The sequence below is a fragment of the Rutilus rutilus genome (genome assembly GCF_951802725.1).
Source record: "Rutilus rutilus genome assembly, chromosome: 10".
Lineage (NCBI taxonomy): Eukaryota > Metazoa > Chordata > Actinopteri > Cypriniformes > Leuciscidae > Rutilus > Rutilus rutilus.
This window is the reverse complement of record NC_140215.1, coordinates 27,924,734-27,941,829: the sequence shown is the minus strand read 5'-3', so window position 1 is coordinate 27,941,829 and position 17,096 is coordinate 27,924,734. Positions and strand designations below refer to the sequence as shown.

The following is a 17,096-nucleotide window of genomic DNA, read 5'->3' as shown; positions in this document are numbered from 1 at the left end:
AAAGTGTTGGTAGTCAATGTCAAAGCCTTCTTTTGCTTTTTGAAAGCTTATTTTGAAATGTTTTGCATACTTTTGTAGCACATATTTGGTTTCTCCCTGCATGTGGTAACATGGGTATGGTGTATGTATTATTACAGAATGTGCTCTGGAAGATGAGACCTATGAGGACGGCGCCGAGACACAGGTGGAGTGCAACCGCTGCGTCTGCGCGTGTGGAAACTGGGTCTGCACCGCCATGACTTGTGATGGTGAGTTTAAATCATCAAATACATTTTATCATCATATTTTGATAGATTAGCAGAGAGTGGGGTAAATTGTGCCACTTTACACTGCATTGTCTAGGCAAAAGGACACTGAGGTAAAAAAAAGAATACACCCAAATATATTTCAGGATGTCAAGATATGTATTTCAGATAGCATTGGCCATAGAAATATGACTTGACAAAAAAGTGGTAAAGTGACGAGAAGTTCTGAAAACTGTATTTAGTCACACTATAAGAAGGTTTCATACATTAAGGGACTGACACATCTTACCCCACTTTTCTCCAAAGTACTGATTTTATAATAAATGTAGTTTTTTATAATGAAATGATAATGAGACTGACTGGCTCCATAGAGAAAAGCCCAGTTATTGACACTAATGGGGATGAGGAGATGACTGAAGAGGAGTGGACCCGCCGTGTGGCTGAACTCAACAAGCATCAGGTCAGCTGACTAACTTCATTCATAGCAAATTCATTTTAAACTGCTTCCTATATCCTTGACTGTCCCATCTAATAAAGAAAAGGCCATACATATATATAGATTTCATTCAATACCAAAATATATTGATTAAAAAAAACGTTCAAAAGTTTGGGGTCAGTAAGGTATTTTTTTTTAAAAGAATTAAAACTTTTATTCAGTTTAAAACTGACCACCAGGTATTTATAATGTTACAGAAGATGTCCATTTCAAATAAAAGAATCCTGGTTTCCTGGTATCTCGGTTTTCACAAAAATATTAAGCAGCACATCTGTTTTAGACATTGATAATAATCAGAAATGTTTCTTGAGCAGCAAATCAGCATACTGGAATGATTTCTGAAGAATCATGTGACACTAGACTGGAGTAATGATGCTGAAAATTCAGCTTTGCCATCATAGTAATAAATTACATTTTAAATATATTCAAATAGAAAACAGTTGTTTTAAATTTTAATAATATTTCACAATTTTACTGTTTTTACTTTATTTTAAGCCAAATAAATTCAGCCTTGGTGAGCATAAGAGACTTCTCAGGTTAATATAAAGAATTGTCTCCATGAGAAGGGGAATGAGACACAAAGATGACACTATGGGAAACGCCCTCGTGAGCCGGTGTCTGAAGCATGTGTGGTACATGCCAATCTTGATTGGCTTCTGCAGTCGGGTGATGTCACAGGTGCGCCGGCAGGAAGGCACGCAGAAAGGACGTCATCAACTTTAATTGTCTGAAGGAAGACATACAGGCATGCCCGGAAGAATGGCAAGGCGATGCAGTGTCTCTGTCCCTTTCTCAGGGAACCATGGTTACAGTCCTTACCTAACCTGAGAAGTTCCCTTTCTAAGTGGAACTCTACACTGCGTCAAGAAAGATGGCGCTATGGGGAACGAAATACTCACTATGCCATTCATGCAAAAATGCTTGCCCGCTGTGCTTGTGAACCAACGAGGACGTAGCCAAGCTTACCATACACTGCACCTAGTGAACAAAAACTGAAGCAGCCTGCAATTTAGATTCACCAAGCATTACGCCAGCAACAGACAAGGAAGTGGGACGCTATGGCGGTATTGTCCACTTTTCCTATCTCGTCTAGCCAATTACCAAGTGTTCAAGTTAAGTGTTCACAGAGGGAGCACATAGCTAACCCATCTGCACTTCCAGCGCCAGCAGGAGAATGGCAATCAGTGAGGATGTGGGATGCAAGCCTATCCTCCATACTAATCCCATGTTATAGAAGGAGCTTATAGCTACAATAAGCGCCGGGAATAATCTACAGAGAGAGGCGCAGGACGCAAAACAGCATGAATGCCCATCTTTCCCTCTTTCTATAGAATACGAAGGATAATGAGAATGCCTCCAAACCTAGTTCACTAAGGGACACTAGAGGGCAGAGTGGGATGCTATAGCATGAATGCCCAGTCTCTTCGTTTAGGACTCTCCTCTTATGCTACCAGGGAGGCACATCAATATCGACTTCATACTTCTAGTAATATCTGGGCAGCAGATGTTAATGGAACAAGCAGCTTGCCATATTCGCTTTACAGTCGTACCACCGACCATACTAGGAAGAGCAGCAGGTAGAAGAATGGGACGGGTTGCGTTAAGGCCCAGTTATACAACTGCACCACATACACTAGAAAGCATTCTCATATCGTCTCCAATGTAAAAGCCTTTGGGGAAAAATAAGGGAGCAATTATAGCAATCACTCTACCTCCTTTACAGAAACGGCACAGAGAAGACGGAATCTCTAGTGTTCAGAGGCACAACAGATAAAGGAGTGCCAACATCAGAAAAACCACGTTCCTAATCTGTGTTCCATCTGCCCCTTTAAATAACACTCAGGGACACACTCGGCAGTAACAAAGGTGGACCACGATAGTGAACACACCAACATTAATTACGAGTGTGATTACAAGGGAAGCACACTAATCTGCCAAAGCGATAATAGCAAGCACACCGCAAATGTGTTTTTACTTAGGGTTTATCACATACTGCAGGCACACAGAAACTGAATCCCTCAGTAGAATGCGGAGCTTGCTGATTTAAGGAGTATTTTATAGTCTCACTCTACTTCATGTACTAACTCTTAAAACAAGTAAAGTGAAGCCAAATGTGACATACAGTAGTAAGTGGTTTTGTTGTGTTGACATCATTGACATAAGAATCTAAGAAGTAGCTTCTTCAAGTCAAGGCATGTTTGGCTAAGCTTGAAGGAGGAGTTGGTTTGTCATCTGACTAATATACTTCTTAAAGGGCTGTAAACTGCAGGAGGTGACCTTCCTCATAGGCTGTTACATGTCATTTTAGTTACTGCTTTTTGATTTTCGGAGTGAAATGCAAGCCTTGTAACTTTTTCCCTCCATCAGGAGACTGTGGAGAAGATGAAGACCAGCACAAAGGAGGTCTAAAGCAGGAGAGAGAGAGATAAGAGGAGGGAGAAGATGTGGACAAATTCCTCTCCTACTGATCACAATCAGGATTCCTGAGATTACGTACTGTTATTGGAAGAATCACAGTATTTTCAATAAATAGGTTATTACTTTTATTGCTACATGTACTGCATCTACTCTCTGGTTAATGTGTTTTACATTACTTCTGTATTTTTCTACATATTTCATTAGCTTTTCATTATTTTGTATGTTCATATGTCTTCGAGTGCTGTAAATTGTTTGATTGTGTCACTCCAAACGATGCCGAAGAGGCCCCAGCACTTTGTTATGGGGGCCCTTGATTTATTCACTATTGTTTGATTTGATGTATTATTCTTTATACCATTTATTTGTTTGTCTGTCTACAGTTATATGTGGAAATGTTTTTTTTTATTTTATTGAGACAATGGCAATAGAAGAAGAAAGAAGAATAAGAAAGGGTTCGAGAGTGATCCTGAGAGAGCAAAACAAACACGGGTTCATCCATCAAACTGTGACTTCAGAGCTTCAAAACTAGAGATATCCCTCAGTCAGATGGTAGATAGTCGTGCTAACACAACTACAAACTAGTGAAAGCTCGCTTGACAGATAAAAATGTGACTTGAAAGAAGCTCGCTCTCTCTTTCACTCTCATCACGAAGGCAGTCATAGTCTTGAGACCTTTCGTAAAGGTGCTAATGTTAGAATTCCTCTGTTTGCTGCTTTGCTCTTATGCTTTAGATGGTAGATACACTCAAAAGACACTAGAAGAGTGTGGCTCAGTAAAGTAGAGAAGGCAATATCTTTGAATTTTAATATCATTATGGGACAACAAACCCACCATGTTATTACTGGACATCGAAAGTCCTTCGATTAGAGTATCAGCTCCATAGATTAGAAGAATACTGCTGCACAAATGCATTGAGCTTGTATTTATGTTAGTTGCTAGAGGCAGTTAATGCTGAAACTCTCTCACTGTGCTCAGTCCCGCTCTGATGCTCAGTTTGAATTGATAAAAATGATCTAACAAGCCAGGTTTCTAAGAAATAAAGGAGTTTAATTAAGCAGTTGAGGTGGGATTGAGTACAGGAGGAGTGATCTGAAACCAAAGCCTGATGTTTAGGATGTTTTAAATTGTTGTACGAAAACCTCCAGGTATACCACTACTCTGGACCCAGCAACTACTTTATACCTGTTACGTAAAATAACTGTCAGAATAAGGATTAGAGTCGCTATTGCCTCTGTAGTGTAGATGCATTCCCACCGAATTGGGAGAATTTGTGTGTGCGTGTGTGTGTAAGAGAGAGAGAGAGTGTGTGTAAGCTTGTTTAATTTCCACTAAATTCCACTAACAGTACGAATCCTTTGTGGTAATTAGTGCCTTATATACAAACAGTGCGCCATGGGTGAAGTGGCTTCTTCTGTAGGTATAAACCACCTAATATAGGACACAGTGCACAAGAATTTTCCAGTATTATGGTAGACACCTAGCAATTGCCTTTTATATGTCTGTATGATTGTTTTATTCAATGAGGCAGAATTAAAACATTTTACTGTAAAAACCCTAGTTCTGTTTCATTCATATTTACTCCTCTGATTATTATTTGGTATGTACTGTGTGCTAATAATAATGTAATAATAAAAATAAAAAGTACGAACGTTTGATATCTTAAGTCTTTAAGACAAAAATTATTACGGTTTAGTGTGTGGATTTTTGATTTGATGTAACTTCAGGAGGTAATCAACTGGGAAAGAAATGCTATCCTGTAAAAACTATTTGATTTGATTTATTTTTTCTATATTCACAAGTGACTGATGGTTACGTAAGAGACATATTTTTGCACAGAAGCGCCGTTCAAATGTTTCCAGTATGTTTTTTTAACATCTTTGTGTTCATCCATTTAACTTTAACTCTGTTTTCAGTTTATTCATCATTATTCATTTATTCAAATTGGTAAAAAATTTAATGACTGCTGGCTTTAACTTTGGCATCTCTTAAAAGTTTAAGGCATAGAACATTCATTTTTAGTTGGTTGAATTTTTTAATGTGTAAACAAGCCTGAAACATGTATCCGAAAATGTGTCAGAGCTAGAGACTGATATAAAGTAGTTTCAGTCATTTTGTTAATTTACTTTTGTCATTTTTATTGTTTTCTTCATTTTAGTAGGATCCTTAAACTTATTTTATTTCAATTATTTGCCAAGGCAACGTTTCTAACTTAAAGGATTAGTTCACTCAAAAAAGAAAAAAATGTCATCAATTACTCGCCCTCATGTCGTTCCAAACCGTAAGACTTTCATTCATCTTCGAAACACAAATTAAGATATATTAAATTAAATCTGAGAGATTTCTGTCCCTCCATTGACAGCTACGCCACTACCACTTTGTCGCTTCAAAAAGTTCATAAAGTGATCATAAAACTAATCTATAGGAATCGAGCGGTTTTATCCAAATTTTCACTTTATATGATGAACAGATTTATTCACATATGAACATTGATCAGTGACCATAAACAGAAGCTCATATCCGAACCTGCTTGCGGAAGCTCAAACGTGCTGAGTAACACATGAGAATGAACCTCATTGGTTCTTGCGGAAGCTCAAACGTGCTGCGTAACACACGAGAATGAACCTCATTGGTTCTTGCAGAAGCTCAAACGTGCTGCGTAACACATGAGAATGAACCTCATTGGTTCTTGCGGAAGCTCAAACGTGCTGCGTAACACATGAGAATGAACCTCATTGGTTCTTGCAGAAGCTCAAACGTGCTGCGTAACACATGAGAATGAACCTCATTGGTTCTTGCGGAAGCTCAAACGTGCTGCGTAACACATGAGAATGAACCTCATTGGTTCTTGCAGAAGCTCAAACGTGCTGCGTAACACATGAGAATGAACCTCATTGGTTCTTGCGGAAGCTCAAACGTGCTGCGTAACACACGAGAATGAACCTCATTGGTTCTTGCGGAAGCTCAAACGTGCTGCGTAACACACGAGAATGAACCTCATTGGTTCTTGCAGAAGCTCAAACGTGCTGCGTAACACATGAGAATGAACCTCATTGGTTCTTGCTGAAGCTCAAACGTGCTGCGTAACACATGAGAATGAACCTCATTGGTTCTTGCGGAAGCTCAAACGTGCTGCGTAACACATGAGAATGAACCTCATTGGTTCTTGCAGAAGCTCAAACGTGCTGCGTAACACATGAGAATGAACCTCATTGGTTCTTGCGGAAGCTCAAACGTGCTGCGTAACACACGAGAATGAACCTCATTGGTTCTTGCGGAAGCTCAAACGTGCTGCGTAACACACGAGAATGAACCTCATTGGTTCTTGCAGAAGCTCAAACGTGCTGCGTAACACATGAGAATGAACCTCATTGGTTCTTGCGGAAGCTCAAACGTGCTGCGTAACACATGAGAATGAACCTCATTGGTTCTTGCAGAAGCTCAAACGTGCTGCGTAACACATGAGAATGAACCTCATTGGTTCTTGCGGAAGCTCAAACGTGCTGCGTAACACATGAGAATGAACCTCATTGGTTCTTGCTGAAGCTCAAACGTGCTGCGTAACACATGAGAATGAACCTCATTGGTTCTTGCGGAAGCTCAAACGTGCTGCGTAACACATGAGAATGAACCTCATTGGTTCTTGCTGAAGCTCAAACGTGCTGTGTAACACGAGAATGAACCTCATTGGTTCTTTATATAAAGTGATCGTGCCTCTTTAGAAAATTTGGACTAAACCACTCAATTCATATGATTATACCATCTCTTTATGAACTTTTTGAAGCGTCGTAGTTGCATGGACTGTCAATGGAGGGACAGAAATCTTTCAGATTTCATTAAAATATCTTCATTTGTGTTTTCAAAGATGAACTAAAGTCTTCCGGCTGTGTAAATGATGACAGAATTTAAATTTTGGGGTAAACTAACCCTTTAAGTTTAAAGTTTTTCGTCTAATCTTTAAATTTTATGTTATTTCAGCTTTATTTCAATTAACAAAACGTTTGAGGTTTTAATAGTTTTAGCTGATAAAAACAACACTAGTAATTTCTGGGGGAAACCAATTGCAAAACAGGACTTGTTTGCCAAATGCATTATGCACCCTGTACAACACTGTAGAATTAAATCTATTTGTTAGATGTAAACAGCCCCGAATAAATGGCAGGAAAATGGATAATAAATAGATGGTCAAAAAAAAACTGCACTGACTGCTTGCATAATAAAATATTTTCAACAGCTGTGGTTACATAACCAGCAAGGGACCCTGAAAACTAAAGAAAACTAAAGTTTCTCAATTCAGACTGAATTTTAAAGAGAATAAGAATCTGTATACACAGTTCTGGAAGAGAACATAGAGTTTGTTCGAGTTGTTTGTGTATGTTGTAAGAGAATTTACAATAGTTTTTCTCTAGCTAGTTCTAGTAAAGGGTTAATATACAGCCGGGCGGAGCCAAGCGAAAGTTAAGCCCCTGAACATGAATGTTGAAGAATGAACGCTTGATAAACCCTCTTTGATAACTGTAATGTGCGAATGCTGCCGTTGGGCTGAATAATTTAGGTCACACATGGATGTTAGGGGAGCCTGGACTTGGAAGTAAACTCGAAGTGTTGGAAAACAGCCTGAACCAGAAGAAGGGGATTCTTTTTCGTTATCAGCTAAAAAAAAATGGAGGGTTTTGAAGGAGCCAGCAGCGCCGAGGGAGTTTTTGACCTGTCCCGACTGAATCTGAACAATCAGAGTTTGGGCACGATTAGTGAGAAACGACGGAAAGACACGAGGCAGTTGTATCTGTGTTACAACCGAATGACGATTCTGCCCGAATCAATCTGTTTATTCTCTAACCTGGAGTTTCTCGATATCAGTAACAACACGCTGTCGGTCATCTGCGAGGACATTACCCGACTGACCAAACTCAAAACCCTAATAGCCAAGAATAATCGTTTAACTGAATTTTCCCTACCGAAAGAGTTTGGCTCACTGCAGCTGGAAGTGTTGAATTTTAGTGGAAACAGGTTTGAGGAGGTGCCGAGCCAGTGTCTGCAGCTTCTGAGACTACAGTCACTGTCACTGGGAGGAAACAGACTGAAGAGCATCCCAGCAGAGATAGAGAGTCTGACCAGGTAATACAGAAACTCCTGACTGCACCTTGACTGTCTCAGAACATCGTGAGAACTAGGGTTGGAGGATTGCCATTCTTTTACACATGTAATATGTCTACTCGGTGTAATTAAAGTCCCGTGATTAAATAACCTCCTTTTTTTGGCTACAACTAATTAACACACTCAATTCCCGTGATCAGAATATGTTGGATGAAATAATCAAACTCATTTTGGAAATTATATAATTATTTTAATGTAATGTATATTAATGTGGTACTTTTATGAATCATTTTACTACATTTAGGGGATGTTGTAATTTTTTGCCATGTCCCTGAGTGTTTATTATTATTATTATTATTTATTTTTTTGCAAGAAAAGAAACAACACTGCATTGAATACATTAACATAAAATTAAAAGAAAAGAGAATGGGGAAAAAAACGGAAATAACAATGACACCTCAAACAGTAAGAAAACAGTTGTCAAGAAACCTGTTCTTCTTATTGTTTGGCAATGAGTTTAAGAGATTTTACAATAAGGGAGTAAATGTTGGGAGTAGATGTTCAGTGATGAAGACATCAAATCTAGGCAAAGTATTGAGAAATGTGTTTTTGTGAATAAAAAATGTACAATGCAACACAAAGAAATTAACAACAAGATCAATAGCATAGTCACTCCTAGAAAAATAAAGACATATATCTTTCAATAAAAAGTTTAAATTATATTTTAGAAAAGTAGAAACGACTTAAATAACAACTTAAGTTCTCCCAAAGAGATTAAATCTGATTGCAATCGTAGAATAAATGAAGCAACGTTTGCTCCTCAACATTCCAAAATACACATATGTTAGAAAGATCAGCAAAGGTAGAAATCTGGGAGTTGGTTGGATAGACATTATGTTGAATCTTGAAGTGTGCCATGTCCCTGATTGCTAAGTTTTAATTGTCCCGTAATGACGTCACAGTCCAGGAAGTGACATCATTTTAGGTGGGAAAACAACCATAAATGTCAGTAAGTGTAGAAATGGAAGTTTCCAATAGGGAATAAAATACTTTTGCATGTATGGTCCAGATGGACTTATGAAAGTCAGCACAGCTGATTGCACAACAGCATGGATTTAAAGAGGTAGAGGTACGTGAAGCCGGATATGAAGTCAGAATAAGTTGCACAACCCATCTAAAAGTATGACTAATTCATCTTTTGAAATAATATGACTTGCAATCAGTTATCTACGTTAACGCAGATCATTTATTGACAGTACCCTCATATTAAACCAGAACTCCTCTTTCATGGACTCTAATCTTCTTTTCTGGATGTCTGTCCAATTCTAATATGCTTTCTGTGCTGGACCACTATGAAGTTCAAGAAAACAAAACAGCAGAACAATGTGGAATAGGCCTGTCACAATGATATTACATACACTGTGCTTCATTTTCATTAGTAAATAAGGAATTTAGCATGCTGTTCTTCACTACTGTTGCAAAGTAAATCATTATGTCTTGGCTGATGCAACTTTAGAAATGTAATCAAAAAGAGTGTCATGCTGCCCTTTTTTCCTGTTTATAGCTTGTGATCAGAACAAAGTGCAACATGTACAAAAAAAGAGGTCATGTTGACGATTATATTGCCCTGTCCCTTCAATGTCAGCTTCTTTAGAGTGTTCCCGAGCTCTTTTACAGTAATTCTGTCACAGTGCCAATTGAACTCAATTGGGTGTCATGAACAAAAGGGTCCCCCCATTAAATGGGTTTGCACTAGGACCCAGGGGACAGCCGTGTGTAAGTGTAGCTTGTATGCTGTCAGTTCTCTGCTACAGTGCTTAAGCACTACCGTAGCCTGCTGTATTGTACAACATGTGATCTAATTCTGGGTATATAAAAAGTTTGTTTCACATTGTATTGTTTGCATTTTCTTTCCTAAATGATCACAGGTAATAAGAGATTTAATAAGCTAGTATGCTGAGAAGAAGTATGGGAGATGAATATATATATTCATATATATGTGAATATATGTATATATATATATATATATATATATACGTATATATAATATATACGTATATATAATATATATATATATATATATATATATATATATATCTCATCAAACTGCAATTTGTAAGATAGTGATTCATTTTGGACCTGGTTCAAGGCTCAGAAATGTTTACTTAAGAATTTTCTCTATTGAGAAAGTGATTGGGAAAGTAGGACACCGTTGCACTCTTTCACAAGTTAGCTGATGCATTTCTCTGCCTAATGTTTGTTTACCAAAATACCTGCTTCCTTATCCTGTCAAGTTCATTCTGAACCTTGTCTTTATTAGTCACGTGCATATTAATAAACAACTTTCGCAATGTCAAGGAAATGAAGCTCCCGGAACGTGACTCACGGTCTACCAGGTTGATGATTACGGTACGTTATTAACTGATATGGCAAACGGTAGACAAACATCATAGTCTGCCTGTAGTTTGCAGCTGTTGCAAAGGAAACATTATAGCACACTAATACATAAATCATAATATTTCACAATATTATAGTTTTATCATAGTTCTCTCAGGAGTAGAGCCGCAGGCCGCATGATCAGTTTGCCATGTGGTCTCAGTAGAGCTGTGCTGGAGCCGTGACCGTGAGTCTGCTGAGGCCGTCTTGGCTGCGAGCCATCCCGTCATAAAGAGACGTGCCCTGTTGTCCCACATTACACACAGAGTTGGTCCTTTTCGAGAGATCTGGGCCTCTTTTTTTCTTTACCATCTCTGCCTGCTGTGGTAATTATAGAGACTAAGCCGAGATGGGTAGGCGAAGGGAATAAAGAAATGAATGCCTCTCTTTTGGGAGGAAGACAAATGGAGAAAGTGACAAGTAGGGTAAAATGGTAGCTCATCTCTCACTTGCTCCTTGTTTCTCTGTCTCATTTTTGTCCCCAGTAAAGGAAGAATTCCTTTTCTCCAGGGAGTTTTTGAACTAAATGAACTGGCTCTGCGATGAATCACAACATTACAAACTTTTATTTTAGGCAAAGCAGACCAAGGTACAAAACTATTTACTTAAAGGGATATTTTGAAGAATGTCGGTAAACAGTTGATGGACCCCATTGACTTCCATAGTTCCATAATTCCAAAGAAAATACTATGAAAGTCAATGGGGCCCATCAACTGTTTGGTTACCAACATTCTTCAAAATATCTTTTGTGTTCAGCAGAAGAAATTCATACAGGTTTGGCTTGAGGGTGAGTAAATTATGGCAGAATTTTCATTTTTGGGTGAACTATCCCTTTAAACTAGTCATCCCATGATGCACTGGACGTGTGTTTGTGACGCAACCAAAGGGATGTTTGCTGAATATATATCTTCGTTATCATGAAGCATCGATATGTATTGACTTAAAAACAGCAGAAGTTAGGGTGATTTCCTCATAACCAAACTCTGCATGTTTGCCGTGATCTATTTAAAAAAAAAAAAAAACTTTTTGCACGTCTGTATTTGCTCATTGGAAGACTTCCTGTTTATTTTGAATGTAGTTCACTGTATTGGTTTTTAACCAGGGAGTCAGGCCCCACTAGCTAAAGGAGCATTAAATAAAGATGTACAACATTAAACTGACACCATATATCATAGTTATTTTTATAACAACAGAAATACCATAGGTACATAAATAGTTTAGATAGGAGAGCATTCAAATATGTTTAAGACAAAGGAAGGCCTTGGAGTGGAAAGGTTGCAAAGCACTGCTTTAATGTGCATACACTTGATTTTCTAGATAAAAAAAAAAAAATGGATACATGCTATTCAACTGGATGAAAACACATTTTATGCTTTCAGATGCTCATTTTAGTGTTTCAGAGTATGTCTGTTTCACTAGCATGACTTTATTTTCCCATGAAAGATTCCAATAACACTGCCATGCACAACTATGTTAGTCATTTTGTCACCGTTTTGTCGTCTATTTTTGCTTCATAACCTTTCTTTCTCTCTTTAGCTTAGAGCTGTTGTATCTGGGTGGTAACCAGATCTCCTCCATCCCTGCTGAACTAGCTAACTTGCCCTTCCTCAGTTACCTAGTTCTGTGTGATAATCGCATCCAGAGCGTCCCACCTACACTCAACAGGTAAGTCTTGGATGTACAGTGCAAATACTTGCTAATAAAGTGTGCAGTTAAAAAAGAAAAAAATGTTTTATCCATCAAAAAGAAAACAATTATTTGTATAATCAAAAAAATACACAAAAAAATTATCATTATAATCATTATTATTCTAATGGTACATTCTTCCATTATATAGTTGTGTATTACTTATATGATACACACACTGGCCACTTTATTAGGTACACCATGAAGGATCCTTCTATCAGCGGATATATTAGGGATCCGGTGATCGACGTGTGCTTTCAAATGCTCTCGTGTTTATCTATTTACAACATGTCTATTTACAAAAGAATATTAAAAATGCTTTTGCCTGTCCTGCTTTGTCTTTCACTCCCACAGGCTCCATTCCCTTCGCTCTCTTAGTCTGCATAATAACTTGCTGACGTATCTTCCGAGAGAGATCCTGAGCCTGGTACAACTTCAGGAGCTCAGTCTGCGAGGAAACCCCTTGGTGGTCCGCTTCATCAAGGACATGACGTACGACCCCCCGTCCCTGCTGGAGCTGGCTGGCCGCACCGTCAAAAGCAGGAACCTGCTGTACTCGCCTAAAGACCTCCCGAGCCATCTAGTCAACTACCTAGACATGGCCAGCAAGTGCCCCAACCCCAAGTGTGCAGGTGGGAGAAGAAAGATGATATAAAGACAAGTTTATATAGATATAAGCTAAAAGTATCTAGAGAGTTCAGAATCAATGAAAGTCTCTCATTTAAAGGGTTAGTTCACCCAAAAATGGAAATTCTGTCATCATTTACTCAACCGCATGTCATTCCAAAGCTGTATGACTTTTGTTTTGTTTTGGAACACACATTTTTTATTCTCTCATCATTTTTGACCATCCATCAAAATCCATGAATTCAAAATGTCCAAGCTTCTAAAAGTTCATAAAGACATTGTGAAAGTAATTCATATGAATCGAGCACAGCCAAGTCTTCTGAAATGACACGATTGCTTTATATGATGAACAGATTTAATTTAAGCTTCTATTCATATATATATATATAGAGCACATCAAATATGGTAAACAGAAGCTCATATGTGTGTGCTTAATCATGCTTAACCCTCATGTGGTGTTCATGTCATTTTTGACTGGAGAAGATTTTCTTTTTCCTGAAAATACTAGTTAATGTTATCGCATTGAACTGAAACTTAGTGACTTTGTTCACAGAGACTATAACAACTTGTCCAAATTTATTTATTTATTTTTAACTTTTTTTGTGTTGTTTTTTTCACCTTGTTACACTTATGGTGTTCCCGGTCAAAAATGACAGGCCTACACAAAATAGCTTATAAATCCCTCGTTATGCTATATTATCCCCAAAATTTGGATTCAATCTTTTTATCAACTTGATTTCTTTCAATTAGGACTGGTTTTGTATTCAATTTTCAAACAGTTTAATTGTAGGAGTCATTTATCCGAGCTTATGCACCTCAGTTTTTGAGTGAAAAAAGCATTATTTGTTAATAATTTTGGCAATATTGAGAAAAATGCCTACTATCAAATAAATGAGGCCTATGAATAATCAGATGCAAATATAAATATAAAACCAGTCCTAATTGAAAGAGAACAAGTGGACAAAAAGATTGAATCCAAGATTGGGTGAAAATATGGTATAATGCGTGATTTATAAGCTATTTTTTATAGGCCGGTCATTTTTGACCGGGAACACCACAAGTGTGACTATGTGCCATATTTTTTACAAAACAAAAGTTTCAAAACAAAATTCCTGGTGAAATATTAGAGTAGACTAGTGTGATCAACAGTAGCCATTTTTTTCATTTTTTTTTTCATATTTCCAAATTTACTCATAAATTATTTGTTTTTTACTCAAAAAATGAGATGCCTACTCTCAGATAAATGAGGCCCATGATTAATCAGATGCAAACAGAAATATAAAACCAGTCCTAATTGAAAGAGAACAAGTTGACAAAAAGATTGAATCCAAGATTGGGTGAAAATATGGTATAATGAGTGATTTATAAGCTTTTTTTTATGGGCCTGTCATTTTTGACCGGGAACACCACAGGTGTTATAGGGTTTTGAACACCACATGAGGGTTAAAGTGATATGGGTTAAGTTTACAATGTTTTTATGAACAAGCTTTGGTGGAATGGACTTTTGTTTCTCTCTCAGGTTTCATTGAGGCAATAAAGCAAAACTTTAGTTTATTCCTATATATATTCTGAAGGTTTCAAATATATAATTTGACTGATCTATGTAACATTTTATTCCTAAAAGTATGTTTTTTTGTTTTGTTTTTTTGGCTGTTGACAATATTTTCTGATGAAAAGTGATAAAAAATAGATATCAAAAACCTCTAACATCTGTAAACACTATTTTGTCAAACATTGTTCAACCCAGCTTTATCCAATGTTCAGATTTCTGTTCTCCCATTATAAAGCTTGGTAGAGCCAGGATCTCAGAATGTGTTTGGCTGAAAGAAGAAAGTCATATACACCTTGTGTTTCGAAGATGAACGTAAGCCCGACGGGTTCGGAATGACATGAGAATAATTGATGACAGAACTAACTTTTTATTCAATGTCAAATTTTCTAACCACAATATATCTCACCACCTCATTCCCAGGCGTTTACTTCGACTCGTGCGTTCGTCACATTAAGTTTGTGGATTTCTGCGGGAAGTATCGCCTGCCCTTGATGCACTACCTGTGCTCCCCAGAATGCACCTCTCCCTGCAGCTCCAACCCTCAGAGTGACGCCGACTCGGACGATGACAACAGCGTTCCCGCCGACCGCCTTCAAAGAGTTCTGCTGGGATAACCTCGCTCACTCGCACACGTCTCCTTCTCTCTGGCTTACAGCGTTATCAGCAAGAACATTGAACTTTACAGCCAGCTGGCCTGAAAACCTCTCAGCTGAAGCCAAATCTTTTTGCCAAGGGATTGAGCAAGTTGGGATCCCGCTGCATTGTGGGAAAGACATCTGCAGATAGCTTCTCTCACAAAGATCTTGCCTTACAAAGGCAAAATCAAAAAACACTGGTGGTTCAGAGTAGTTGTTTTATAAATTGTTATAATAACTGAGTTGCCTTGGTCATCAATCTGTTTAGCTCTTGCACTTTTGTAATATATAGAGGACGCAGTTTAGGTACACTCATGTCTTTTGCTTGATAACAGGTTGCTTTGTCTCTCACAGGAGAGCGATAACTCAGATTTTCACATTACGCACAAACATTTACTGTGAATTAAGAAAAACTAAGCTTTGAGAATACTTTCTTTTTGAGAGGTTTCGAAATATTTGACTGTTTTCTTCTTGTTTGTAATGGTGGCCTATCATAATGGCCCCCAGACCTCACTGTCAAACAGTGCTACACATCTTCACCAACATGTGCTAACATGTCTGCAGGACGTCTTGTTCAAGCTTTCACGTTTGCATTGAATATGCTGACACCCTGTGGTTGCATTAAAAAAAAACTGGGGCAACGTTTGAAATCTTGAGATAAACGGTGACAAAGGTCACCAGATGCTTTGTTTTGAAGGTTAATTCTTCATGTAGACCACTTTTCCAACAATAGGAAATATGTGATATTGTTACAGAGCCAATGGACAAAATCGTGAAGTGTTTCTTGGTATTTCTTTTTAAACAGAACTTTAACACTCTCTGTTTGTACACTCACTTTTCTTTAGTTCCTTCACGTGTCTTACACTCTTAGGCTTAACCGATACTGACTAATGCAAATACTTAATGTAATCATTATTTCAGAGTTTTAAAATTTATATCTAAGGCTTTTATACTAAATAATCTTTTATGATATTTTCTTTATATCATTGACAAGATAGAATGTATTTTATTTAAGATGATGAAGGTCGATTTGGATTGCGTTCACTCCTCTAATGGTTTATAAACATGTATTTGCACTTCTTACATAGAGTACTATAATAAAAAATATTAATTTGTGTATTGGTCACTTTTTTTTCCATGTTCTTCTGAAATAAAGCCAGAGCTCTTGAAACATTTCTACAGTCCTATTGACTACAAATCTCTGTGATGTGCTTTTGAATGATACTCAAGCTGTTATAAATATTACAAGCTCAAACAAGATTTTCTGTGATTAGAACTAGCTTTGTAAAGCAATATATTTACGGGAGAAGTGGTAAATGGCATAGAAAGCAAGGGAACTTGTTGGTCTATAGCAGTGGTTCTCAACTCTGGTTCTGCACATTTTTGAAGTGTTGTATAAACTATCCAGTGGTCATACTAAACTTTTAATTAGGTTCATAGTTTATGACAAAAAAATATTTTTGATAATTTCTCAGTAGGTAACACTATCTTTGACAGCACACATGTAAAAAAAAATAAAGAAATACATGATAATACTTTATTTTACAGTGTCCTTGTTACACATTACATGTAGTTACTGTAGTAATAATTATAAATTATGCATAGTTACATGCAACTAAATCTAACCCTATATTAAGTACAAGCTTACTTTAATGCATAAACGCTGTGACACAGACAACTTAAAATAAAGTGTGTGTTTATATATACACTCATCTAAAGGATTATTAGGAACACCATACTAATACTGTGTTTGACCCCCTTTCGCCTTCAGAACTGCCTTAATTCTACGTGGCATTGATTCAACAAGGTGATGAAAGCATTCTTTAGAAATGTTGGCCCATATTGATAGGATAGCATCTTGCAGTTGATGGAGATTTGTGGGATCCAGGGCACGAAGCTCCCGTTC

The 17,096-nt window shown here is 37.5% G+C and overlaps 2 protein-coding genes across 2 annotated transcripts in view; both read left to right on the top strand.

Annotated features, from left to right (window-relative positions):
• Positions 1 to 4,712, top strand: part of fstl1b (follistatin-like 1b) — a 45,628-nt gene extending 40,916 nt beyond the window's left edge. The window contains exons 9-11 of the mRNA XM_084421080.1: positions 138 to 248; positions 617 to 705; positions 3,109 to 4,712. Of these exons, the coding sequence (XP_084277206.1) occupies positions 138 to 248; positions 617 to 705; positions 3,109 to 3,150 (242 nt within the window). The 3' untranslated portion in view covers positions 3,151 to 4,712. The remainder of the gene's footprint in view (positions 1 to 137; positions 249 to 616; positions 706 to 3,108) is intronic.
• Positions 4,713 to 7,635: 2,923 nt separating this feature from the next.
• lrrc58b (leucine rich repeat containing 58b) lies at positions 7,636 to 16,318 on the top strand. Its single transcript, XM_084422441.1, has 4 exons — positions 7,636 to 8,275; positions 12,227 to 12,355; positions 12,731 to 13,008; positions 14,976 to 16,318. The coding sequence occupies exons 1-4, from the start codon at positions 7,821 to 7,823 to the stop codon at positions 15,167 to 15,169; spliced, it is 1,056 nt and encodes a 351-aa protein (XP_084278567.1). The 5' UTR covers positions 7,636 to 7,820; the 3' UTR covers positions 15,170 to 16,318.
• Positions 16,319 to 17,096: the final 778 nt, after the last annotated feature.